Below are 25,559 nucleotides of genomic sequence, written 5' to 3' on the forward strand. Positions count from 1 at the left end.
GAGAGGACCCAGAGAGCCCCGGGGTATGTATAATACCGGGTGGGGACGCTTCTCGCGGTTTGGCTGGAGGCGGGAAAGTTGTGATGAGTTCCCAAATGATTTGGGGAATCACGAGAGGATGAGACAGCAACGTCAAGTACCATAAGATAAAAGTATTCCTGTTGCCTGCAAAATTTCTGGGAGGCAAGAAGATGGAAATGTAAGGATGCAGACTCAGGGATGACCTCAGAGCAGCCTTGTACTCTTTACCTCGTTGGTACATCCAAATTCCAGGCAGCCGGATAAGATACAGGCCCCCCCCCACCCAGAAACACGTGACACGCGAAAGTGTGACAGACGCGCCAAGGTTTGGAGTCACGTTTCAAAATGTCACAGGTATTGTTCATCTACAAGCTTTCACCTCGTTAGCCCGGATCCCGCCGCTGCTCCAACGCCCACATAGTCGCCAATGTCGGCGCAAACCTATCTCTCCGGTCCTCGCATTTCAGCCCATCAATTGCTCACGCGGTGATGCCATTGGCCTGATGTTTTGAAATCTACCTTCAGAGGACAACTTAAGCCGGGAGACGTGCACCGCGCAAACATCTTATATTGACGCGCACCAATGGCTACCGCTAAACCCCCATCGCGTCTTCAGAGTCCAGGCGACCGCAATGTGAAGAATGTTGTGCTGGGAGATCTCCTTTTTACCCCGTGGTACCAGTCCATTTACCCGGAAGACCTTGTCGCCAAGGACGCCGATTGCCTCTACGTATGCCGCTGGTGCTTTAGATATTCATGTGAGACAGTCGCTTTTGCTGAACACACACGAGCGTGTGTAAACCGCATAACACCACCAGGCAACAAAGTATATGAACACGGCGGCTACGCCGTATGGGAAGTCGATGGAGAAGAACATAAACTATTCGGACAAAACCTGTCACTATTTGCCAAACTATTTCTCGACCACAAGACCGTCTTCTTTGATGTAGCGACTTTCCTTTACTATATCCTCACCTTCACCGACCCAACCAACTCGGAAAACTACCACGTTCTCGGCTTCTACTCCCGAGAAAAGCTCTCCTGGGACGCCAACAACCTCGCTTGTATTTGTGTCTTTCCGCCATATCAACATAAGCAGCTTGGAAAGTTACTGATGGGAGTGAGCTACAAACTCAGTGGGTGGGAAGCCCCCGGTGGATATATTGGTGGACCAGAGAAGCCCCTCAGCGACCTAGGGCAGAAGAGTTATAACCGCTTTTGGGCCGAGCGAATTGCAAGGTACTTGCTTTGTGAGGAGCGTCCCGACAACAAGCTTGACAGTTCTCCTCGGAAATCCAGTCCCTCAAAATCAGCTCGGAAGAACCCTCCACGAGAGTTTGTGACTGTCGAAAACATTGGCCTTGCTACCGGAATGCTGACTGAAGATGTCATCACGGCGGTAAAGTTCATGGGTGTTCTTCAGCCCGACACATCTCCTAAAAAACGAAAACTACCTCGACTCACCGGAGATGATGAACCTGACAAAGGCCCCACAATGATCATTCGAATGTCAGACGTGAAGGAATGGGCGAATACCAACCACCTTTCTTTAGAGGACCCGGTGAAAGAGGAGGGCTTCCTGGGAGAATGGCTGCCGTTGGCTATCTCTGGTCAGATTGAGAGCAGTACTGAGGCAGACGGATGAGCTTGATGAGCTTGTCATGTAATGTAATAATAGTCCTTTTAGCGATGATGATCATAATGATAAATGTGCGTTACGTGCGCTGCGATGTTCGAACCGTAAGGCATCATATGCCGCTAGAATCGACCTGATTAGACATTTATCTCAGTGATTTACAAGAATTTCCTCTATCACAATTAATGCACTAAAAGCCCCAGGTCTCGTGTGAAAATTATTGTGTGCATTTTTGTGGACTAGAATCTTTGAAACACCCAAACCATCAAGCCCGGTCCATCTAATTCTTTACATGAAACCACCGAGTATCGTCATTGAATGCATTACTCCTCCATGCCGCCAGGGCCGCTAGCCTTACTCATCTGGCGAGCCTTCAGCAGTTCATCACACAGAAGAAGGTTAGACGCGATACCAGTGCTGGAAGCGATGCAGTTGCGAAGCACCCGGTAGGAGTCGAAGACACCCTCTTGCACGGGATCCATAGGCTCGCCAGTGTTCAAGTCCAGACCGACAATGTTACCATCCTTACGCTCGTACTGCATGGCAGCGAGAGAGTCCTGGATGTCGTGGCCGGCGTTGGCAGCCAGAGTCTTGGGAATGACCAAAAGAGCATCAGCGAACGCCTCAACACCCCACTTGGCCTTGCCCTTGGTGTTGCGCAGGACCTCCGATTTCAGGTGGTCAGCACAAGCAACCTGGAAGGCACCGGCCCCAGGGATCACGCAGCCGTCAACAATCGAGTTGTAGACAGAGCGAAGACCATCACGCACGGCATCCTTAACCTGAGCAATGGTGTGTTGGTTGGGGCCCTTGATGAGAATAGTCACGGACTTGGGATCCTTGACCTCCTCGACGAATGTGAACTTCTCCTCACCAAGCTGGTGCTCATAAACCAGACCTGCCCAGCCAAGCACATCCGGGGTCATTTCCTCAACACTGTTCTGAGCAGTACCTCCACACACCAGCTGCAGACGCTCCATGTTTCTACGCTTGGCTCTTCGGAGAGCCATGATGCCGTTCTTGACCAGAATGTCCAAGCTGAGGGGATCAATACCCTTCTGGTTGATGACAACGAAGCCCTTCTTGGGGTCATTGCCGCACACCTGCTTCTTAAGATCCACAATCTTCTGCAGCTTAGCATCGACAAACTTGCGTTCGCTCTCCACCAGCTTGTCTCTCTGCTCGGCAGAAGAGTAGTAAAATCCAGAGTTGATCTCGGACTTCTCGTACTCAAGACTGACGTTCAATGTCAGGATGAACGCATTCTCCACACGCTTGGGCATATCCGGGTGACGGGCACCGTGATCCAGAGCGAGACCGCGGATCAGGCGGGTTTCGGATGATGTGCGGTGTTGCATCGTCATGATCTCAATCATGTGCAAGTCAGGCTTTTCGGGGGCTCGGTGGATGGCGAGAACGGCGTCAACGATATCAGGGGTGAGCTTCTCAGCCAGGGCATGGTTCAACTTGGTGGAAAGGGAAGTACGAGCGACGGAAAGGAGCAGCTCGCGGTCGACGGTACGCTCGAGCTTGAACTGGTCAAGGAACTGGGGGAGTCAAAGAGTTAGATCCGAGCACTAATCACCTCTGTCTATTTTGGAAAAAATACCTTCAAGGTCTCATCCTTGGCAATCTCGTAACCATCAGTGATCACTCGGGGGTGTAGTCCCTCTGTGATATGACGATCCGCCTGCTTCAGGAGCTCTCCCACCAGGAGCACAACCGACGTTGTGCCATCACCAGTGATATCATCTTGTGCTGTCGCCGCACGGGCGATCATGACCTTTCAAATTTATCAGCGAGATTCGAGGGGTCGTTCGAGGCAATGTCGTCTTACAGCTGTGGGGTTTTGGATTTGCTGCAAAATGTTAGCAACAGTGTTCGGTGTGGCCTTGTGGGGGATTCCCAAGATCTCAACGAACCATTTCACGCAGCAAAACATTTCCATCCTTTGTCAATTTGATCTATTTGGAAGGACTCCATGTTAGAATGATCGCAATGAGGGGTTATAGAGGGAAGGGAGATATCGAGCGTACTCCGCCTGAACCGTCGACCAGCCTAGAAATCTTGTTAGCTTGATTACGGTCAATTTTCGCAACAGGGAATTTTACTCACATCTTCAGGGTACCCGAGGGACCCAGGTTGGACTTGAGAACATCTTGAAGACCTTCTCCAGCAGCAATGTTAACCTTGAGGGCCTCTCCTCGCCGCTAGATAAAATGTTAGTGCGGGCCATTGAGGGGTCAGTCTGGCAGAGGGGGTATCAATACATACCCGGGACTCGGCCTTGGGGTTCAGCAGCTGGGTTGCCGACATATCTGTAGATTAAAAAGGAGTGAACAAGAGCTCAATCCAATAGAAAAGAACAGATAATGGTATAGGGGGAGCTGGTTGGCTCACAGGAGTTTGGATGCCCGCGTTGGTCGGCGGCGAGGATGAGAGCGGTGAGGAATTTTGGCAAAAAGCCCACACGACCGATTCGCACTAGCGGCGAAAAAAAAGAGCTCCCTCTCGGATTTCGAACTTCATCTCTGAAAGGCCTTTCCGCCCTAACGAAAAACGTCCGTTCCAGCAATCCACCCCGAATCGCAATAGTGATTCTTCCTGGGCGTCCGTCGCTGAAAACATAACCCGGTCAAATTTTGCGCTCGACCTGGGCCCTGGATTAACACAATGGCCGACTTTCTTCTCTTCGAGAGCCCTATGGGCTACTCGCTCTTCAAGAACACCATGAAGGGTGATATTGTGGGCAATAGCCTGAAGGAGGTTCAATCTGGTGTCAATGACCTTGCCAAGTTCGGCAAGATGGTTGAACTCGCTAGTTTCCTGCCTTTCGAGTACGTTTTGCGCGCCGAGTCGCTAGGATGTGAATTTTCCATCCGATGAAAATCATTTTACTAACGCCCACTAGAAACAACAAGCAGGCTCTCGGTGAAATCAACGATATCTCTGAAGGTGTTGCCTCAGAGACTCTGGTTTCTTTCCTCGAACTGAACCTCCCCAAGCCCAACAAGAAGGGCAAGGTCACTCTCGGCCTTTGCGACAAGGGTCTCGCCGGTAGCATCAAGTCCGCCTTCTCCTTCGTGGAGTGTGAAACCGGTGACACCAGCGAGGTTGTCCAGGATCTTCTCCGTGGCATCCGTCTGCACTTCGCCAAGCTGCTGAACCAGCTCCGCGAGGGCGACATGGATACCGCCCAGCTTGGTCTGGGTCACGCCTACTCCCGCGCTAAGGTCAAGTTCTCCGTCCAACGTGACGACAACCACATCATTCAGGCCATCGCCATCCTTGACCAACTTGACAAGGCCATTAACACCTTCTCCATGCGTGTTCGTGAGTGGTACTCGTGGCACTTCCCCGAACTGTACAAGATTGTCTCGGACAACCAGCGTTACGCCCAGATCGCACTCTTCGTCAAGGACAAGAAGAACTTGAATGATGATCACCTGCACGACATTGCCGCTCTCGTGGAGGATGACAAGGATATTGCCCAGAGCGTCATCGATGCCGCCAAGCACAGTATGGGCCAGGAGATCGGTGAATCCGACATGGAGAACGTCATTGCCTTTGCCGAGCGTGTTGTCAGCCTTGCTAAGTACCGCAAGGAGCTTTACCAATACCTGGTCTCCAAGATGAGCGTTGTCGCCCCCAACCTGGCTGCGCTGATTGGTGAGGTCGTCGGTGCTCGTCTGATCTCGCACGCTGGTAGCTTGACCAACCTGTCCAAGTACCCTGCCTCCACCGTCCAGATTCTCGGTGCTGAGAAGGCTCTTTTCCGTGCTCTGAAGACCAAGGGTAACACCCCCAAGTATGGTTTGCTGTACCACTCTTCTTTCATTGGCCGTGCCGGTCCCAAGAACAAGGGTCGCATCTCTCGATTCCTCGCCAACAAGTGCTCTATTGCTTCTCGTATCGACAACTTCTCTGAGGCCCCCACCACTAAGTTTGGTGAGGCTCTCAAGCAGCAAGTTGAGGAGCGTCTGGACTTCTACGCCACCGGTGCTGCGCCCACTAAGAACGAGGTTGCTATGGTATGTCTAGACTATCAAAAATTGAACATTATAGATAGGATGCTAACCCGATATAACAGAAATCCGCCATGGATGCCGTCCTTGCTGGCATTGATGTCGACGTTGATGGCAGCGACGAGGAGATGGAGGATGCTGACAAGAAGGAGAAGAAGGAGAAGAAGGACAAGAAGGAGAAGAAGGAGAAGAAGAGCGAGAAGGCTGACAAGAGCGAGAAGAAGAAGAAGCGCAAGTCGGATGTCGGCGAGGGTGAGTCCGAGAAGAAGAAGAAGCGCAAGCACGGTGATGATGGAGAATCTTCGAAGAAGAAGCACAAGTCTTAAAAGCGCTTTTCTTGAAACTGGGAGTCTTTTGTCATGGCGTTGGGTTTTTCTTTCTATGTTTGATCTTGTTCACGACTCGATGGGCTCGGGGATCTGTAAATTATTCGATTTAGGCCATTCTACACGGCAATAAGATTTGCTCTATCTCGTGATCTTTTATCTGATAATATAAATCTGTTACCACTCGAAGAACCTGGATACTACCTGCCCTGTACTAATTGCGTAAAGAGAATTTTCTTTCCCCTGACCCAAGGATTGCACAGTCACTTCAAAGTTGCAGCGTCACTGACCCATCGATTGGCTCCCGCATCGCAGAACCAGCCGAGCGTCCAATGGCCGAGCCCCTCACCTTACTCTCTCTCCGCACTCTTGATGAGCAGTTCTGTACCATGGACTCCCCGGCCCTCACTAATCGGTAAACGGGGCCTGGATTGACAGTGCACTTTCATATACACGATATCTTTAGGGCTGATCCGTTGCGAAGCCCCCACAATTTTGGCCGCGCCCTAAGCTAAGCCCCGCGATGATGCCGACGGAAATCCCTAGTTACTACTCGCCTAAGCGCAAGCGAGAGCCTTCCGAGTCAGATTTCTACAGTCCATCGGCATCACCAATATCAACAGCTTCGGCTGCGAGTTTCCAGGACGCTCGACTACGTGAGGATTCCGAGCTAGGGCGACAAAGTCCTCGCGCGGCGGTGGCGGGGCGGTTCGGAAAACTAGCGATTCGGGGAGAGCGTCTGTCGGGCCAAGTGTCCCCAGGCAATCCGAACCACGAGAAAACAGAACAGAACAAGCTGTCATCCGAGGAGCCATGCGGCGTGGGGTGTCAAAACGAGTTGAAGACTATGCCTGAAGCCCTGCCACCCAGCAGCGACGAATCCAACCATATACAAGACCACCAACAGCTTCCAGTAGCTATATCAGATACGAAGGACAAGTTGCCGGCAACACCTACAAAGTCGCCTTCAAAGAGAAGGTCTCCGTCATCACCCAGCAAGCAGCAAGAGCGTGGTTCGCCTTCAATTTCTCGCAAACAACGATTCTCTCCTCCACTTACAGAGGCCAACTTAGAAGACCCGTTCACGTGGCATGATGATGAAATTACTGGACACGACCCGTCGGATCCGACTGACGATGGTTACGGAATAAATGGAGTTGGATTTAAACCAACAGCAGCAATGGCTTGGGCGCGTTCCCAAAAGCGACAAAGGCAAGTTTCTGAATGGAAAACCCGAGAAGCTCGGGAGGCTCGCGAAAAGCGACGGGAAAGGAGGAATGACGACATGAATCTCGACACAATTCGAGGTATACACAATGGCGCCATTCAAAAACGAGTCAAGTTCGACATATGAGCTGGACACAAATATCATCTTATCTGCCATTTACCTACAGCCGGTTCGCAGTTATATTTTGGGGGATCGCATTACGTCGGTACAATCGATTAAGGCGTTATGGGAGGGGAATTTTTGCATGATCTATTGATTTGGCCAGCAATATGGACATTTGAGAGCTATAATACACAGAGATGACTTGACGATATGATGCCAACCACCCTAGCACAGAATTGAAATATATTGTCTTTTGAACACATCCAGACAACGGCGTTTTGACTCCGACTTGAGGCTTGAGTAGCCCTACCAGAATTTGTAGTTGGAAAGGTTCGTCCAACTCTTGCGTCTTTCCTCCTCGGCGCGTTGCGCTGCCGCGGCGGCTGCCTTTTCCTTTTCCTGTTGTTTCTTTTCCTTGACTTGTTTCATCAAGCCAACCGCTTCTGTCATGCCGTGCAGTTCTTCGATTCGGCGCCGTCGACAGATCTCATAAGAGGCGAGAGAGCTGATGGCGAATATCCCGACGGCCCAATTGCCGGCCGACCACAACGAACGCATCCCTAGATATGATTATTAGTTGATTGTTCACATATCGGGCATCTACCACGAATGGTCGTACCGCCGAATACAGCTCGCATTCCACCAATTCCAAACCCGGCTCCAATTCCGGTCAATAATGACTCTCGAGCACATGGGGCTTTGTGGAAGGTCGAAAGCTCAGAAGCCGAGAATGAGCCGATAACTTCTGAGTAGGAGACATCTTCACGGTTCTTTCCCGGTGGTTTGTAGGACGCATTTGCGAGCGCATTGAGAGGTTCCTCGGGGTTGCCAAAGGCGTCCCATAACTTTCCGACTTGTGACTGGGGGAATTCGTGTTTTGGTTTCTTCGGATCGGTGGAGGGAGTGCTAGCTGGGAGATGACTGCCGGGCTCCTGTGTAGGACCTGGCTCCCTCGAATCGTCTGCCATTCTTGCGGGGTGAACAGTAGATTTGTAGATTGACCTTCGACTCAAATCGGCCCATGAAATCGGCCGGGCATAAGATGAAGATATTCCGATGGGGTAATCTCTTTGGGATAGTTATTCCGGATCGAATGAGATGACTAATCCTCGCGCGCTCTGGCGCGGGCGCGGACGCGTCGAGTAATCGCGATTTAGATCGGCTGGACTTGCGAGCGCATTGCCTGGTCCCTCTGGAAGGCATATCCGTCATAGCAACACGCCTCTCTCTCCAACCCTGTCACCTCACGTCTTCTCGATCATCCGATTCTCGATTTCCTGTCTCGAATCATTACCGAATTTTCCATGCCCTTAACGTTCTGTCCCCTGCCAGCCCTACTTTGAGAAGCCCGGCCGGGCAAAAAAAAAAAGGGTCGCAATGCCTACACGAAAGCCCAGCAAGTATGGGAACAATAAGTTTCGATCAGGCGCGGCCTCATCCAATCCAAGACGGACCAAGACTGTCGAATTCGGAGCCCTACGATCTACCGAAGCAACTTCACAGGATGAGAAATTCGAGGCCATCCGTTTGGCCAACAGCATCGATGAAACCCTCGGCTTCCCACGATTCGAATCCGGCGAGACAAGAGCAGGATGGCTTATCAACATGCACAGCACGACTATAGAGGACTCAAATGTGCAGGGAGGTCGTGCTGGTGTCGATTATTACTTTCTTCAAGATGATGGGGGTAGTTTCAAAGCCACTGTGGAATATGACCCGTACTTTCTTCTTGCGGTCAAAAAAGGCTTTGAGATGGAGGTTGAGGAGTGGTGCCGGAGATCCTTTGAGGGTTTGATCAAAAGCTTCAAGCGCATCGACAAGGAAGATTTGGACCTCCCCAATCACCTTCTCGGCCACCGAAGGACTTTCCTCCGATTGAACTTCGCTAATGTCGGCAACCTACTGGAGGTTCGGAGAGCAATTCTTCCACTAGCGGAGAAGAACAAGAAAAACTCCACAATGATGGACGCATATGTGGAGATGTCTAGGTATGAATGTTTCTCGGTATGGAAAAGGTTGATTTTGTGTTGATAATTTTCGATAGTGCGGCTACAGGCTTCGATCTTTTTGACGACGAAATACTTAATGAGCAACGACCTAACGGCAACATACAAGCGAGTGATTTTATAGTTGATATTAGAGAATATGATGTTCCGTATCACGTTCGAGTGTCGATCGACAAGGGTTTGTGCTCCTGCTTCGTTCATGTGTGCCTTTGGATTGACTAACGCATTTCAGACATTCGAATTGGAAAGTGGTATAATGTTGAAGCAAAGCATGGTGTGATAGAGTTGACTTGTTTGGAAGAACGACTTCAACGTGCAGATCCTGTTGTCCTCGCCTTCGATATCGAAACCACCAAGCTCCCCCTCAAATTCCCCGACGCCGTCATCGATCAGATTATGATGATTTCATATATGATTGACGGACAAGGGTTCCTCATTACAAACCGAGAGATCGTCTCCGAGGACATCAATGATTTCGAATACACACCGAAGCCAGAATACAGTGGCCCCTTCATCATCTTCAACGAGCCAAATGAAAGGGGGGTATTGGAGCGTTTCTTTGAGCATATCAAGATCGCCAAACCCACTGTCATTGCTACATACAACGGTGACTTTTTCGATTGGCCTTTCGTCGAAGCGAGATCTAGCGTCAATGGAATCGATATGTACATGGAAATCGGGTTCAGGAAGAACAGCGAAGACATCTACCAGGCTGACAACTGTGTTCATATGGATTGCTTCGCATGGGTCAATCGTGACAGTTATCTTCCCCAAGGAAGTCGTGGCCTGAAGGCCGTGACGGTCGCGAAACTTGGATACGATCCAGACGAACTTGATCCAGAACTCATGACCCCCTATGCGAGTGAGCGGCCCCAAACTCTTGCGGAATATTCAGTTTCCGACGCTGTTGCAACATACTACCTGTACATGAAATATGTGCATCCTTTCATTTTCTCTCTGTGCACCGTCATTCCTCTCAATCCTGACGACACCCTACGCAAGGGAACTGGAACTTTGTGTGAGATGCTGCTCATGGTACAAGCCTACCAGAACGAAATTGTTCTTCCAAACAAGCACAAAGATCCCCATGAGTCTTTCTACGAAGGTCACTTGCTCGAGTCCCAAACCTATGTGGGTGGACACGTCGAAAGTATTGAGGCAGGTGTTTTCCGAAGTGACATTCCTGTCTCTTTCACAGTCGATCCAGCAGCCATCGACGAGCTTCTGAAGGATCTTGACCATGCCCTCAAGTTCAGTATTGAAGTGGAAGAAAAGAAGTCCATGGAAGATGTTGCAAATTATGATGAAGTCAGGGCTCAAATCGCAGAGAAACTGCTCGAACTGAGGAATAATCCGAATCGCAACGAAGTGCCTTTCATTTATCATTTGGATGTCGCTTCCATGTATCCCAATATCATGATTACCAACCGTTTGCAACCGGATTCCATGATCGACGACTCAAACTGTGCGGCTTGCGATTTCAATCGCCCTGGAAAAACTTGCGATCGACGAATGCCGTGGGCCTGGCGCGGTGAATTCTTGCCAGCCAAACGCGATGAGTACAACATGATCAAGCGTGCGATTGGGAATGAAAGGTTCCCCAGCCGAAACAAGAACGGGCTGATGCGGTCCTTCGCAGAACTCAGCATTGAGGAACAAGCAGGCATCGTGAAGAAACGGCTACAAGACTACAGCAAAAAGATCTACCATAAGATCCACGACAGCAAGACTATGGTGCGAGAAGCGATTATCTGCCAGCGAGAAAATCCTTTCTACGTCGATACGGTGCGCAGCTTCCGTGATCGACGTTATGATTTCAAAGGCCAGCAAAAGGTTTGGAAGAATAAGACCGACTCTTTGGTATCTTCTGGAGCCTCTGCAGCTGAGATCGACGAAGCGAAGAAGATGATTATCTTATTTGACTCTCTACAACTCGCCCATAAGGTCATTTTGAACAGTTTCTACGGTTATGTCATGCGGAAGGGTTCTCGATGGTATTCCATGGAGATGGCCGGTGTTACTTGTTTGACGGGTGCCCATATCATCCAGATGGCTCGGGAGCTCGTTGAGCGCATAGGCCGACCCTTGGAATTGGATACCGATGGTATTTGGTGCATGCTTCCAGGAAGCTTTCCCGAAAACTTTTCCTTCACACTCAAAAATGGGAAGAAGCTCGGTATTTCGTACCCCTGCGTCATGCTGAACCACCTTGTTCACGCGAAATACACCAATCACCAGTACCAGTCTCTTGTTGACACATCCACCCACAAATACAAAACTTACAGCGAGAACTCTATCTTCTTCGAAGTCGACGGACCTTACAGGGCCATGATTCTTCCAACTTCAAAGGAGGAAGATAAGAACTTGAAGAAGCGATATGCGGTTTTCAACCACGACGGTTCCCTAGCTGAATTGAAAGGTTTCGAGGTCAAGCGCAGAGGAGAGTTGAAATTGATCAAGATTTTCCAGACCCAGATCTTCAAGTTCTTCCTAGAGGGAAGCAACCTTGCAGAGACTTATGCTGCGGTTTCTCGTGTCGCCGATCGGTGGTTGGACGTACTTTTTGAGCATGGTGCGACGTTGGCTGATGAAGAGCTAATTGACCTCATTTCGGAAAACCGAAGTATGACGAAGCCCCTAGAAGAGTACGGCAACCAGAAGTCGACATCCATCACGACAGCCAAACGTTTAGCGGAATTCCTGGGAGAGCAGATGGTGAAGGATAAGGGTCTGAACTGCAAGTACATCATCTCTGCAAGACCAAGAAACACACCCGTCACGGAAAGAGCCATCCCAGTCACCATCTTCTCAGCGGAAGAGAATGTGAGACGATTCTTCCTGCGAAAGTGGCTCAAGGATGATCCTGGTGACATGGATCCTCGGAATATCATTGACTGGAACTACTACATTGAGCGTCTCGGCTCGGTGGTGCAAAAGCTCATCACAATTCCAGCTGCTCTCCAAAAGCTACGCAATCCGGTGCCTCGTGTTGCCCATCCTGATTGGTTGCAACGTCGAATCAACATCAAGGACGATAAATTCAAGCAAAAGAAGATGACCGACCTATTTGTTAAATCGGATAAGCCTCCTCTTTCCAGCATATCTACCAATATCTTGGACCATCGAGTTCAACATGCCGGGGACATGGACCAAGCTATCGCACAGTCAACTCAGAAGCTTATATCATCCCCCGAGGCAAAAGTCTCCCAGAAAAGGAAACACCCTGAAGGGATTCCTAAAACTTCCCTTGATCCTTTCGCCAGCCTCCCGGCCGTCATGCCTTCTATCTTGGACGACTATGAAGGGTTTCTCAAGTACCAGAAGCAGAAGTGGAAGATCCAGAAGCAAGCCCGTATTCGCCGTCGCCAGCTTTTCGGTGAGCGCCCCAGCGCTGCCTCTGACTCCTTGAGCAATTTCTTCCGAAACCAGGCCCAGATGCTATACATCAGCACTTGGCAGGTTATTCAGCTCTGCGAGACAGGTCGACCGGGAATTGTCCGAGCTTTCGTACTCATTGACCAAAAGATTCAAGCACTCAATGTGAAGGTTCCTCGGCAATTCTTTGTGAATCTGAAACGTGAATCCCTTCCTGATATTGAGGTTCCCGACTGTGAAGTTGAAAAGGTCAACCACACCCTACCAAACGGCCATCCCTCGGTCCATCTGTTTAAGCTCTCTCTATCGGAGGATGTGTTCCTAGAAGAGGCGGAGAAAATGGACGCTTTGTTCCAGCATCCCAGTATCGAGGGTGTCTATGAGCGAAATATCCCTGCCAGTATTCGAGCAGTGCTCAAATTGGGAAGTCACTGCACCTTCGATGAAGAGCAACGTGGTGTCCTTGGTGATGGTCTAGACCGTGGCTTTGATCTCTCCAATCTGCTTCATGCTTCTTCCGATCAACCTTACTTGTTGGACTCACCCTTGGCATACCATTACCTGTACCACGTTGCCTCTGGTGATAGACAGGTCTTTGCCCTCTTTTCAACAACCAAGAAGGAGGCATACATCGTCATCCTCAATCGCACCAGGGATGTTCAAGGCCTTCCAAACGTTGATAAAATATACTCAGAACTGCTTTCTCGGAAGATGCAGGACGCCACAGGGACGAGTCGTTGAATGCTTTCGAGTATCAGGACAAGATTCACTTCAAGACGACTCAAGTGATGACCAGGAGGAAGGCGTATCTCGAAGTTGGAGATTTGGTCAAGAAGCTTCGAGCCGACGAGAGTCAACCGGCTGTTTTAGTCATCCAGTCCCAGCAGAGAGATCGGCTGTGTCATGACATCCCTATTCTAAAAGAATACCCCGTCCTTTCTGTGAAGCCCGAAATCTCAGACATGGATCTGCCCCCGCTTGGATGGCAGGCATTCATCGGCAGGCGACTCGTCACACACTACCTATACTTGTCTGCGTGGATACAGCATCTAACCATGCTTGCCCGCTATGGCGATGTCCCTCTCTGCAACCTTGAAACTGATGACCCTCGATACTTGATCGATATCTCATATGCCCGACGACTTCAAAAAAGCAACGTTGTTCTCTGGTGGTCTCACGGGCCGCGGCCAGATCATGCTGGGTATGAAAAGGATGACGTTATGGGATCGCTAGAGAAGGTAAATATGCCATCTGCGAATGCACCAAGTGCGTACACGACTGTTTGCATCGAGTTGGACATTCGAAACCTTGCTATTAACACAATCCTCACTTCCTCGATCGTCAACGAAATGGAAGGTGGCACCGATAGCCTTCTAGCTCCTTCCGGGGGTGCTGCAGATGACTCGGGTGTGCTTTACTCTGAAAAGGCGTTTGCATCTGCGGGTGCTGTTGTGTTGCGAGAAATGGTCAAACACTGGTGGACGGAGGCTTGTGCCGGTAATAGTATGGCCGACATCATGGTTCAACACTTGATCCGATGGGTGGAGAGCCCAGTATCGTGCCTTTATGACCGTTCTTTGCACAACTATGTCCGCTTGCTTTCTCGAAAGTCTTTCCAGAGGTTGATGGCCGAGTTTAGACGAGTTGGCTCGAACGTTATTTTCGCCAGCCCTACCCGCCTTCTCCTCCAAACGACCAAGACTGAGGTCGGTAACGCCTACGCCTACAGCCAATATGTCTTGAAGTCTATCCGAGGAAATCCTTCATTCCACTTCATCGATCTCGAAATCAAGGAATACTGGGATTACCTGGTCTGGTATGATGAGTACAACTATGGTGGAAAGGGCTGCCGGGAAGTGGTCGAGGCCGAACACCAAGAGCTTGAGACCGTCATGCATTGGCAACTCAGCCGGTTCTTACCGACGCCCATGCAGACCATTTTCCATGATTGGGTTATTGAGTATATCGAGCTGATGCACACATTGAAACGACCTGACCTTCAGGATGCCGAGATATCATCCACTCCTCGCTTGACGCAGATTCCCATTACCCAACCGACTGATAAGGACAGCGAAGAGCTCTCTGCTGTTCTGGCCGATCGTTTCTCGAAGCCGCTGAAGAAACAGATAACCGGTCTTATTCGCCGCCAGCGCGACGAGATGCTTCACCCCGAGCTTGCGTCCGATTATGCTTTCCCTGTTCTTCCTGGTGTTCTGGACGATCCCAAGGGCCACAAGCGCAACCCGGCGTTGGAACTGGTGAAGCTACTCATGCAGGTCCTAAGTCTATCCAAGACAACAACGCTCGAGTCCCGCCTGCTCCGCCGCGAACTGCTTGCTCTCTTCGAAGTCCGTGAGTTCAGTAAGGAAGGTCGCTTCGAAAACCCTAGTGCCAACCTGAAACTCCAAGAGCTCACCTGTAACGCGTGCTGTCTCATCCGTGATCTCGACCTCTGTCGTGACGAGGACGTTCTCCCAGACCCTGGCTCGGACGCAAAGACCCCAAAACCGTGGCGCTGTCCCTTCTGTCAAACCGAATATGATCGCCTGGCACAAGAGGAGGTGATGATTGGTCAGGTGCAAGGTCTCATTGTGGAGTGGCAGACACAGGATCTGAAGTGTTCCAAGTGCAAGACTCTCAAAATGAGCGAGTTCTCCGAGCACTGTTCCTGCAGTGGAACATGGGCCTCAACGATCGATCGAAAAGAAATGGAAAAGAAATTACGAGTGTTGCAGAGTGTGGCCAAGTTCCATAGCCTGCAGCTGCTCACTGATGTTGTTGAGGGTGTCCTTGCCCAAATGTGATGATCTTGTCTCTTTTTTTTCTTTGCGTCTGACGTTTTCCATCTGTTATTTGGATGTTGATTCATGTTGTTCCGAGGCGCATTGAACGGAGTTATTTATTTTTTATTTTTGGGGGGTTGGGTTGGTTTATCTTTAATTGTTCTTCTGCATGGCAGTTGGTGTTGTCTGGCTCTTGCATATGCATTTCTATTGAATAATTTTAACACCTGTTGGTTAACTTCACCTGATGTTGCTCCTGTAGTATCAACTAATATATCTTATATTATTCACGCGACAAGGGCAATTGTTTCAACTTGACGTTACTAGTATTATTAGTTTGTTAACTAGCAGCCAAGGATGGCCACGGTGATCTGTCGATCCGAAGGCCCCCAATAATCGGGACGGAGAGTCTGGACACTTCCCCATCGAACTCAATCCCTCCATTTCCATTTCACTCCTGCACTCCTCTCCTTTTCCCTTCTTCGTCACCACTGGCAAGTTGAACCCCACCTGTCAACTTTCTCGGCTGAATCACCCATCTGTTGGTACCCCGGCGCAACCATGGCGGGGCTGAAACTCGCCGCACATGCGAGCGCCCCCGTAGCACATCGCACCGCGTGAGGCTGACTCTTGTTCACGACAGGTACATACCAGCGCCGTGCACATATATACTCCTTGTCAGAACGTACATTTGTTCATCACTCGCCCTCACGCACTTGCGAACCTCGTCTCCTCCACCCCCCTACGCCCCATCCGACTTGCATTCTTATCCCCGCGCACTCCGCACCTCATGGCGCAACCTCCGAGCGGCCAGCGAACACAAGTCCAGCCTTGTCGCTACAAGACAGGAAAGACTTTGGGAGCTGGCTCCTACTCGGTCGTGAAGGAGTGCGTCCATATCGACACCGGTCGCTATTATGCCGCCAAGGTCATCAACAAGCGCCTCATGGCGGGGCGTGAGCACATGGTAGGAAGCTCGTATTTTAGCACAGCAGAGCGCTAAAGGCTGACCATGTTGATTTGGGACATACGAATAGGTCCGCAATGAGATCGCGGTGCTGAAGAAAGTGTCCATGGGCCATCAGAATATTCTGACGCTAGTGGACTATTTCGAGACCATGAACAACCGTATGTGTTTTTTTGCCCCGCGATTTGGAGTTGGAGTCTTTCTCCCCTACGGAGTACATCCTCGATTACTGATTATTAGTATATATATGCTGATCATTGTTGCACCTTAGTATATCTCGTGACAGACCTGGCTCTTGGCGGAGAACTTTTCGATCGCATTTGTCGCAAAGGCAGCTATTACGAGTCCGATGCTGCCGATCTCATTCGGGCAGTTCTGTCGGCCGTCGCATATCTGCATGATCACGGTATTGTCCACCGTGATTTGAAGCCTGAGAACCTACTTTTCCGAACCCCCGAAGATAATGCCGATCTTTTGATTGCCGATTTTGGATTATCTAGAATCATGGATGAAGAGCAATTCCATGTTTTGACAACAACTTGCGGCACACCTGGCTACATGGCTCCAGAAATCTTCAAGAAGAGTGGTCACGGAAAGCCAGTGTGAGTTCTTTGAGGACAATCCCGAAATTGGTCGCCATCTTTTTACTGACAAACAACTTCTTCCTTCGCAGTGACATTTGGGCCATTGGTGTAATTACATACTTCCTTCTCTGTGGTTATACACCTTTTGATCGAGACTCGAACCTCGAGGAGATGCAAGCAATTTTGGCCGCAGACTACTCCTTCACGCCCCTCGAGTACTGGCGTGGTGTCTCGGCAGAAGCCCGCAACTTCATCAACCGCTGCTTGACAATCGACCCGGCCAGACGCATGACCGCCCATGAGGCGCTACAGCACCCCTGGATCAGCCCGCCCTACGACACTTCGAGAAAGGGCTCTGGCGAGGATCTTCTGCCCACTGTCAAGAAGAACTTCAACGCTCGCCGCACTCTGCACCGGGCCATCGATACCGTCCGCGCTATCAACAAGCTGCGCGAGGGTGGCGGCTTCATGATGGACGGCGTAATGAGTATCGATCCCAAGCCTGAGCGTGTTAATGGAAATGAAGTTGTTGAGGAACAGCATCAGCAAACCCCCACCGCCAATGATGGCAGTAGTCCTATGCAGATTGACAGTCGGGGGAATGCACGTGGTCAGACGGAGGACCAAATTCGTGAACAGGAGCGTCGAGTTAAGGAGATGGTGGCCGGACTATGGAGTCGGGGTCATGGCAAGTAAATGACATCTGCTGCAGCTATGCAGGTCTATACATTGTCTTGTTGATAAATCACACATATTCTGCTTTTTATGCTTGAATTTGGACTGTTTCTGGCGGCTCTAGATATCACGACACAATGACCATGATTTATGACTCGGAACTATTGAATAGGCCAGCTTATTAGTGGTATTATAGTATGATTGCAAGCCAACTTTCTCTGAAATTATTAAATTACAACTTATAACCCTGGGAAAATACTAGAACTAAACTTCAATTTGAATGAGTTGGTTGCATTGGGTCGTTATCATAATGCTTTCGAACAATAGTTCTAGGTCAACAAATTAAACATCATGTCATGTCATAATCATGAGTGTCGCAAAACGAAACAAAATCTAATACAAGGAAATGCTACCTTGGGATATGATGTCCCCACGATCAGGTTAAACCAAGCAGTTCCGGACCATCAGCCAAAGAAAGCACCCACTTTCGCCATTCTTGCCAGTCCGCGTAACTTGCACTCGCCTTCAGTCCTTGATACTTGACAGTCCGGAAATCCGAGACTTGTTCCCAAGGCTGGTCAACATTTGATCCCCCGGTATTGGTTCGCAGAAGTCTCCTTGCAACGCTACCAACACCACCATCCCACCCAGCCTTCCGCATCAAGCTTTCGATCGTCTCTTCCTTTGTCCAGCCTTGCTCGACGGCAACATCGGGTAAGTAGGTCGCACCATAGCGCCGGCCGCGGTGGACGAAGGAGATACGGATACCGTGGGTACCTAGAATCCAGTCCATGGCATTGGTACACGGCTCGAACGAGCCCAGAAGGGTCAATGAGCAGGATAGCGAAGGGAGAAGAGACCGAGGAATCGGGGCGAAGCGGGTGTCTTCAAAGGCACTATTTTCATGGTTAGTTGAGGGGTAATTGGCCAGCACAGCGGGGAGGTCAAGTGGTGGGAGTCAATAACATACGAGGTCTTTGCATACGACTTCAGTCCCGCTGGAAGATTTTGGGCTTCGAAGGTGCCTATGCAGCCGCGTAGGGACTTGGATCCGCTCCTGGAGATGGTATTCCAGGTCACAAATAATGGGTATTTCTGATCTGTGGACTGATTTCGGGACCCAGGTACATCTGACTGAGAGCCAGGCGTCGTCACAGCGGTCGAGCTAGACAATTGAGAATTGGAAGATGTGTTAGAAGCGGAGGATGGCGTGGTTGCCGCACTGGATGAGTCGGAGGGAACTTGACTCTGCGGACGATTGACGCTGCGTAGTTTAAGGCCCTGAAGCCGATTACTCTTGGACAGACGCTGAGCGTCACCACTGTCATTATCGTCATTTGCTGACTCTGATAGACATGGCTCTTCATCATCTTCTGCATCCTCATCCGAAAGGGTACCCTCCTCTCGGGCCTCGAGGTCTGATAATTTCTTAGACTGCTCGTGTTGCTCCCAGAGAGCCTCTACGGCTGCCAAAGAGGCAGGCTCGCGGTTCTCAAACGAAGCGGACAAGGTTTCGAAACAATAGTAACACTGCGCTGCACTGGCCATCTCTGCGGGGGCTTGGGGCTCTTGATGAAGGGTTGTCTTCCGCTGTTCTCTCTTCCTCTCCGATGATGGGGCTTCTGCACTGTCGCGCCGTTTCAGATACCTGGAACTTCCGCGAGTCTAGTCAACCTGGAAGATGAAGGCTTCCAATGGGTGAAATCCGCAACGGTCTGACGCAACGATAAGATCGACACTTGCTTATCGAAGCCAGTAGGACAAGCGGGGGAGGGGCCAACGAGTTTGAATATAGCAACAGCCGCCTCGAAAAAGCTCGGGACAGAACCAAAGTGATCTGTAAGGACACAAGGGTGATTTCAGCGCATGAAGAATGAGTGACGCAACGGTAAAAGAAATCTCGCGGGGGATGTTCCAAGGTGGAAGGTGGAACTTGACTTGGGGAGGGGCCTGGCACGTGAGGGAGCATTACATAAAGCAAGTCCAAAGTATCTACAGAGCGTAGACAAAGTACTTTTGCTATGCGGAGTCAGTAATAAAGGTACTTGAAAACTAGGACGGAGGTACTTCCAGAGGACCTGCTGGGAAATGAAAAGTTTGTCCAAACACGCATTTAATTGTATTGGAATTCCAAGAATAGATTGGATGAATGATGTACAGCAAAATCAAAGGCCCACACGCCAGATTATGTTGAACTTTTTTGTCTCCTGAAGAATCCAGGACCTCCCGCAGTTGAATGAGCGGTGAGGTGGAAAGAAATTGCTCGTTGCACATGCTCATAAAATGGAAACAAATAAATAAAAATAAACAGAATGACCAAAATCCCAGATGTCCCTTAGGTTGAAAGAGCAGACCTGTATTAAAAAACCCCATAAAACGCACCGTGTGATATTTCGCATCTTGCGACGCTTTCGTAGATGATGTTGAACTCGCGAGATCTCATGTAGAATCTCTCTTCGTGACTGTCATATCCTAACAATTATCTTCCCCCTTTCATAATGCAGTCAAATGACCACTTTAGATGGGCAGAGGGAAGGTGCTGGCCCAGGCGGCAATCTCCTTGCGGAGAGCCAGGATCTCAGGGACAGTATCGGAGGCGACCTTGGCCTTGAAGTCCTTGAGCTTGTTGGCCTCCTTGGGCAGCTCACTCTGGATCTTCTTGCACAGGTCGATGGTCTGGTTGATGTAATCGGCAATGCGCTTGAAGTCCTCCTCGCCCATACCACGGGTGGTCATGGCGGGGGCACCAATACGGATACCGCAGGGGGTCAGGGCAGACTTGTCGCCGGGGATGGAGTTCTTGTTGCAAGCAATGTTGATCTGCTCGAGGACAGCCTCAACACGGGCACCGTCGAGGGCCTTGGAGCGCAGGTCCAGGAGAACCATGTGGCTGTCAGTGCCATCAGAGACGAGCTTGTGGCCAAGGGCCTTGAACTCGTTCTCGATGGCCTTGGCGTTCTTGATGACCTGCTCCTGGTACTGCTTGAACTCAGGAGTGTCAACCTGCTTAAGGGCAACGGCCAGAGCAGTGATGGTGTGGTTGTGAGGACCACCCTGGTGACCAGGGAAGACGGAGAAGTTGATGGGGTTCTCAAGGTCGTACAGGACCTCCTTGCCGGCCTTGTCAGTGCTGCGGACACCCTTGCGGAAGAAGATCATGGCACCACGGGGACCACGGAGGGACTTGTGGGTGGTGGTGGTGACAACATCAGCGTACTCGAAGGGAGAGGGGATGACACCGGCAGCAATAAGACCCGAGATGTGGGCCATATCGACAATCAGGTAGGCGCCGACCTTGTCAGCGATCTGGCGCATACGCTTGTAGTCAATCAGACGGCAGTAGGCGGAGGTACCGGCGACCAGGCACTTGGGGCGGTACATTTCGGCGTTGGTCTCGAGCTGGTCATAATCGATGATACCAGTCTCAAGGTTGACACGGTAGGGGAAGGTCTCGAAGTAGGTAGAGACAGCAGAGATCTTGCGGGTAGCGGTCTGGTAACCGTGAGACAAGTGACCACCATGGGGGGAGGTCAAGACCCATGAGACGGTCGTGAGGGCGCATCAGAGCCTGGTAGACCTGCAGGTTGGCAGGGGAGCCAGACAGGCACTGGACGTTGACACCCCACTTGGCGGGGTCCAGGTTGAAGGCCTTCAGAGCACGGTTCTGGCAGGTGATCTCAATGGCATCAATGTGCTGGTTGCCACCGTAGTAACGAGCACCAGGGTAACCCTCAGAGTACTTGTTGGACATGGGGGTACCAAGGGCCTGGAAGACAGCGGAGGAGGTGAAGTTCTCCGAAGCGATCAGGACGACTGACTCACGCTGACGCTGAATCTCGAGCTCCTATCGACGACAATCAACGTCAGTAAAGCTAACTTGGGAGGAATTGACCAAGCCATAATGGCATTGGAAGCTCAATTAGATCGAATTTACCACGTACCATGAGCGCGGAGATCTCAGGGTCGGACTCCTTGAGGCCATCGTGCATTTGCTGTATAGAAGGAATGAGTCAATGATGCGTTCTCTGCTTGTTATGGGACGGTATGGAATACTCACAGCCTTGTGGGCTTCGGACAGAGCGTAAGTCATTGTGATGGATGTTATTTTTCTTCTCTTTGATGAACTGAGAAAAGGGAGAGAGAATGGGAGGATATATAGAATGAAGAGAAGAGGGAAGAAAAAAAGATGGGTGGTGGGGGGGGAGGGGCGGAGTGATCGACTGTTGCCTCAGGCAGAATTTCCGGGTGGACGATATCGGAGACTTTGGCCGGATCGGGGGCGAGCGTCCTTGGATGGGGAAATTGTATGTTTTTTAACTTCTTGACAGCTACCTGGGTAGTAGGAATCGCCAGTGGCCTCGGGTTTACTAGTTTTCTTCTTGATATCGGAAAACATAGCTGCACCGAATAGTTTTCTTACGGTTCCGAGGCACGATATGTACTAGGTACTTCAAGACAAGCCTGGACATTATGTCCCATAATAGATCATCGCTAAATACATTTTGGGTATTCCATTCCTTAACTCCAACGAAAAAACCTAGGAAGACGCGTGCATCCAATTTTTCCCCCGATTGTTATCCGTAGGGCTATGTACCCATCACGAGTTTCAAGCCACTGTCACTCTGGGATGATCCAGCGGGTCCTGCCCTGCCCGGGTCCCAAAGTCTGAAATGACAGAACGTAAACGGGCCACACGGTCCTCAAGCTCAGAAATTTCGTCTTGTTGCTCCTCGACAGATCGCTGCACGTCTGGAAGTCCTTCTACCACCGCCCGTGCCTTTTGGATTCGAATTTTGACCGAGTGGGTTTCAGTTGGGAGATCTTTGACGTCGAGTGGCGGAGGGGCATTTGGATCGAGAGCACCTGCTGCAGCTTGAGAAGCTGTAGGGTCATTGGCCTCGCCGGGGATGTTTGACGGTGGTTGCTGGCCATCTGGGTGTGCCTCTGTGGATGTGCCTGCAATTTCTGGGCCCCCTACAGCGTCATTTCCTGTGGTCTTCTGCGAAAGCAAACGAAGAAGAATTCCATGGAGTTGTGGGAGTATCTCAAATGTTTGTGGTGAAGGGAAAGGAACAGTCTGGGGTGTCGGAGTCGTGTTCGCCTCCTTGGAAGGACTCTCGGGCGCAACCGAGGACTTGGGTAGCGGAGTAGCAGCGGCCGGAGATCTAGAAGCCATTGCAGATCTAAGACAGATCGAAGCCCGAGGGTATAAGGGTGAAGAACGACTAGAAGCCGGCGGGGATAAGTGTTTAGGGAAGAGTCGGAACGGAAGGTGACGTCGGGGCGTCGGAGACCTCAGCAACCAAAAGCGTCACCGGGGGAAACTGTGCCCCTCCTTCACCGGCCTGCCAATTTTCGACTACAAACGGTTTTCTCCCCCTTTCTCTTCTTCCTCTCATCATCTGTCCGTAAGTAAGCCACATACCCCTCAAATTGAACGATTATGGTTTTTCGGTTCAGCCATTGATTCGTGCTGCAGGTGTGATTACAAGACAATACACCCCCACTATGGCTGCGGTCGACCAAAAAGTTGCTTTGAGTATGATCGACTTTCCCCCCAGGTCCCCAGAATAACCCCGGACTAATCAACATCTTGCAGTCGTCATTGACGGTTGGGGTATCGCTGGCCCTAACTCCCCTCCTCAGGGCGATGCTATCGCCGCCGCCGAGACCCCGTTCATGTCCGGCTTCGCCGAGAAGAACTCGAAGACTGCTCAGGGTTACACTGGATTGGAAGCCTCCTCCATTGCTGTCGGTCTTCCCGAGGGTCTGATGGGTAACAGTGAGGTCGGTCACCTTAACATTGGTGCTGGTCGTGTCGTGTGGCAGGACAGTGTCCGCATTGACCAGACCATGAAGAACGGCGAGATGAACAAGGTCGAGAACATTGTCAAGGCCTTCACTCGTGCTAAGGAGGGCAACGGCCGTCTGCACTTGTGCGGTCTGGTCTCGGACGGCGGCGTTCACTCCAACATCACCCATCTGTTCTCTCTGCTTGATGTCGCCAAGGAGATGCAGATCCCCGAAGTCTTCATCCACTTCTTTGGTGATGGTCGTGACACCGATCCCAAGAGCTCTGCCCTATACATGGAGCAGCTTCTCAACAAGATCAAGGAAGTTGGTATTGGTTCCATCGCCACTGTTGTTGGTCGCTACTACATTATGGACCGCGACAAGCGCTGGGAGCGTGTCGAGGTTGGTATGAAGGGTATGGTCACTGGCGAGGGCGAGGACAGCTCCGACCCTCTGAAGACCATTCTGGACCGTTATGAGAAGAAGGAGACCGATGAATTCCTCAAGCCTATCATTGTTGGCGGCAAGGAGCGTCGTGTGCAGGGTCAGTTCCCACGATCTCAAATATAGCTCTTTGATAAGCGTTTACTAACTTCTTATCAGACAACGACACCCTGTTCTTCTTCAACTACCGCTCGGATCGTGTTCGTGAGATCACTCAGCTTCTGGGTGACTATGACCGCTCCCCCAGACCCGATTTCCCCTACCCTAAGAACATCTCCATTACCACCATGACACAATACAAGACCGACTACACTTTCCCCGTCGCCTTCCCTCCTCAACAAATGGGCAACGTCTTGGCCGAATGGCTGGCCAAGAAGAACTTGCAGCAATGCCACATTGCCGAGACTGAGAAGTACGCTCACGTCACTTTCTTCTTCAACGGCGGTATCGAGAAGCAGTTCCCCGGCGAAATCCGTGACATGATCCCCTCGCCTCGCGTGGCTACCTACGATCTTGACCCCAAGATGAGCGCTGCCGAGGTCGGCACCAAGATGGCTGAGCGTCTTGGCGAGAAGAAGTTCGACTTCGTTATGAACAACTTCGCTCCCCCTGACATGGTTGGTCACACTGGTGTCTACGAGGCTGCTATTAAGGGTGTCGCTGCCACCGACAAGGCCATTGGTGAGATCTACGAGGCTTGCGTGAAGAACAACTATATCCTCATGATTACTGCCGATCACGGGTGAGTCTCCCTCGAAATGTTATCAAATCCGCATGAAAACTAACCAATCGTGATAGAAATGCCGAGGAGATGCTCAACGAGAAGGGTACTCCTAAGACCTCTCACACTCTCAACCTGGTGCCCTTCGTTATGGCCAATGCCCCTGCTGGCTGGAGCCTTGCCAAGGAGGGTGGTGTTCTGGGTGATGTTGCCCCTACTGTCCTGGCTGCCATGGGCATTGAGCAACCCGCTGAGATGACTGGCAAGAGCTTGCTGGTCAAGGCATAGATTCTAGATTTGCTTCACGTAAATGTGTCTGCTTGTGGAAATGAATAAATGACAGATATCTGAAATATTAATGCAATAAAAAAGAGAATAGAGGTGCAGCATTTCGGCAGTTAGCCAAATTTCCCACTACCTAGGTAGTTAATTCCAACCTTGATAGTGGACGCCACCACTCAAATAAAGAACTTAATAGATAACTATTCAAGCCAGACTGTTTCAATGGAGGTAAACCTACACAGTTCCGAGATCGGATACCTAGTACGAAAGCTCTGTCGAAAGATTTAGTATAGCAAGATAAATGATAGCTACAATGTCCATTGACAATAGCACATCGGAGCATTCATCAATCATCGTCCGTCCAGAGGTCTAGATATGACAATCGTATCTCGACCTACCGGTGGCTTGTTTATTTAATCGAATTGCAAACAAACCTATGTCAAACGGCCGGCAATGATTTCTTATATTGCAGGATTTCCGACAGATGGAGATCATTCAAACTACACAAGAACCCTAGGGCAGGTCACGCGCATCTCATCTTATCATATGGTCAAATCCAGCTGACTAGTCCCCTTCCGGGTTTTATTTTGT

At 50.5% G+C, this 25,559-nt stretch overlaps 11 protein-coding genes across 11 annotated transcripts; 6 read left to right on the top strand and 5 right to left on the bottom strand.

The window, feature by feature from the left end:
- Positions 1–604: 604 nt before the first annotated feature.
- Positions 605–1,666, top strand: N7533_006803 (putative histone acetyltransferase (MysT1); the record flags this gene model as incomplete). Its single annotated transcript, XM_057103453.1, has 1 exon — positions 605–1,666. One exon carries the CDS (start codon positions 605–607, stop codon positions 1,664–1,666), a length of 1,062 nt encoding a protein of 353 aa, XP_056958410.1.
- A 314-nt stretch (positions 1,667–1,980) lies between these two features.
- N7533_006804 (chaperonin-containing T-complex subunit CCT6) lies at positions 1,981–3,973 on the bottom strand (the record flags this gene model as incomplete). The annotated part of the gene is made up of 7 exons (XM_057103454.1): positions 1,981–3,204; positions 3,267–3,440; positions 3,495–3,515; positions 3,580–3,621; positions 3,694–3,715; positions 3,773–3,867; positions 3,932–3,973. The coding sequence occupies 7 exons, from the start codon at positions 3,971–3,973 to the stop codon at positions 1,981–1,983; spliced, it is 1,620 nt and encodes a 539-aa protein (XP_056958411.1).
- A 357-nt stretch (positions 3,974–4,330) lies between these two features.
- sik1 (snoRNP complex protein NOP56) lies at positions 4,331–6,008 on the top strand (the record flags this gene model as incomplete). Its single annotated transcript, XM_057103455.1, has 3 exons — positions 4,331–4,494; positions 4,569–5,688; positions 5,748–6,008. The coding sequence occupies 3 exons, from the start codon at positions 4,331–4,333 to the stop codon at positions 6,006–6,008; spliced, it is 1,545 nt and encodes a 514-aa protein (XP_056958412.1).
- Positions 6,009–6,531: 523 nt separating this feature from the next.
- Positions 6,532–7,362, top strand: N7533_006806 (uncharacterized protein; the record flags this gene model as incomplete). The annotated part of the gene is made up of 1 exon (XM_057103456.1): positions 6,532–7,362. The coding sequence occupies one exon, from the start codon at positions 6,532–6,534 to the stop codon at positions 7,360–7,362; it is 831 nt and encodes a 276-aa protein (XP_056958413.1).
- Positions 7,363–7,644: 282 nt separating this feature from the next.
- Positions 7,645–8,306, bottom strand: N7533_006807 (uncharacterized protein; the record flags this gene model as incomplete). The annotated part of the gene is made up of 2 exons (XM_057103457.1): positions 7,645–7,898; positions 7,958–8,306. The coding sequence occupies 2 exons, from the start codon at positions 8,304–8,306 to the stop codon at positions 7,645–7,647; spliced, it is 603 nt and encodes a 200-aa protein (XP_056958414.1).
- Positions 8,307–8,715: 409 nt separating this feature from the next.
- Positions 8,716–15,523, top strand: N7533_006808 (DNA polymerase epsilon catalytic subunit POL2; the record flags this gene model as incomplete). Its single annotated transcript, XM_057103458.1, has 4 exons — positions 8,716–9,326; positions 9,383–9,522; positions 9,577–13,394; positions 13,454–15,523. The coding sequence occupies 4 exons, from the start codon at positions 8,716–8,718 to the stop codon at positions 15,521–15,523; spliced, it is 6,639 nt and encodes a 2,212-aa protein (XP_056958415.1).
- A 769-nt stretch (positions 15,524–16,292) lies between these two features.
- On the top strand, positions 16,293–17,749 carry N7533_006809 (serine/threonine-protein kinase; the record flags this gene model as incomplete). Its single annotated transcript, XM_057103459.1, has 4 exons — positions 16,293–16,469; positions 16,540–16,630; positions 16,741–17,071; positions 17,143–17,749. 4 exons carry the CDS (start codon positions 16,293–16,295, stop codon positions 17,747–17,749), a joined length of 1,206 nt encoding a protein of 401 aa, XP_056958416.1.
- A 415-nt stretch (positions 17,750–18,164) lies between these two features.
- Positions 18,165–19,276, bottom strand: N7533_006810 (AMMECR1 domain-containing protein; the record flags this gene model as incomplete). The annotated part of the gene is made up of 2 exons (XM_057103460.1): positions 18,165–18,624; positions 18,699–19,276. The coding sequence occupies 2 exons, from the start codon at positions 19,274–19,276 to the stop codon at positions 18,165–18,167; spliced, it is 1,038 nt and encodes a 345-aa protein (XP_056958417.1).
- A 969-nt stretch (positions 19,277–20,245) lies between these two features.
- On the bottom strand, positions 20,246–21,818 carry N7533_006811 (glycine hydroxymethyltransferase SHM2; the record flags this gene model as incomplete). The annotated part of the gene is given in 4 exon segments (XM_057103461.1): positions 20,246–21,220; positions 21,237–21,572; positions 21,670–21,720; positions 21,786–21,818. 4 exon segments carry the CDS (start codon positions 21,816–21,818, stop codon positions 20,246–20,248), a joined length of 1,395 nt encoding a protein of 464 aa, XP_056958418.1.
- Positions 21,819–22,334: 516 nt separating this feature from the next.
- N7533_006812 (mediator of RNA polymerase II transcription subunit 9) lies at positions 22,335–22,904 on the bottom strand (the record flags this gene model as incomplete). The annotated part of the gene is made up of 1 exon (XM_057103462.1): positions 22,335–22,904. One exon carries the CDS (start codon positions 22,902–22,904, stop codon positions 22,335–22,337), a length of 570 nt encoding a protein of 189 aa, XP_056958419.1.
- A 332-nt stretch (positions 22,905–23,236) lies between these two features.
- On the top strand, positions 23,237–24,974 carry N7533_006813 (phosphoglycerate mutase, 2,3-bisphosphoglycerate-independent; the record flags this gene model as incomplete). Its single annotated transcript, XM_057103463.1, has 4 exons — positions 23,237–23,267; positions 23,328–24,065; positions 24,125–24,707; positions 24,764–24,974. The coding sequence occupies 4 exons, from the start codon at positions 23,237–23,239 to the stop codon at positions 24,972–24,974; spliced, it is 1,563 nt and encodes a 520-aa protein (XP_056958420.1).
- Positions 24,975–25,559: the final 585 nt, after the last annotated feature.

This window comes from Penicillium manginii, assembly GCF_028828005.1.
Source record: "Penicillium manginii strain IBT 31320 chromosome Unknown utg000005l:1.0-5665137.0:1.0-5668048.0, whole genome shotgun sequence".
Lineage (NCBI taxonomy): Eukaryota > Fungi > Ascomycota > Eurotiomycetes > Eurotiales > Aspergillaceae > Penicillium > Penicillium manginii.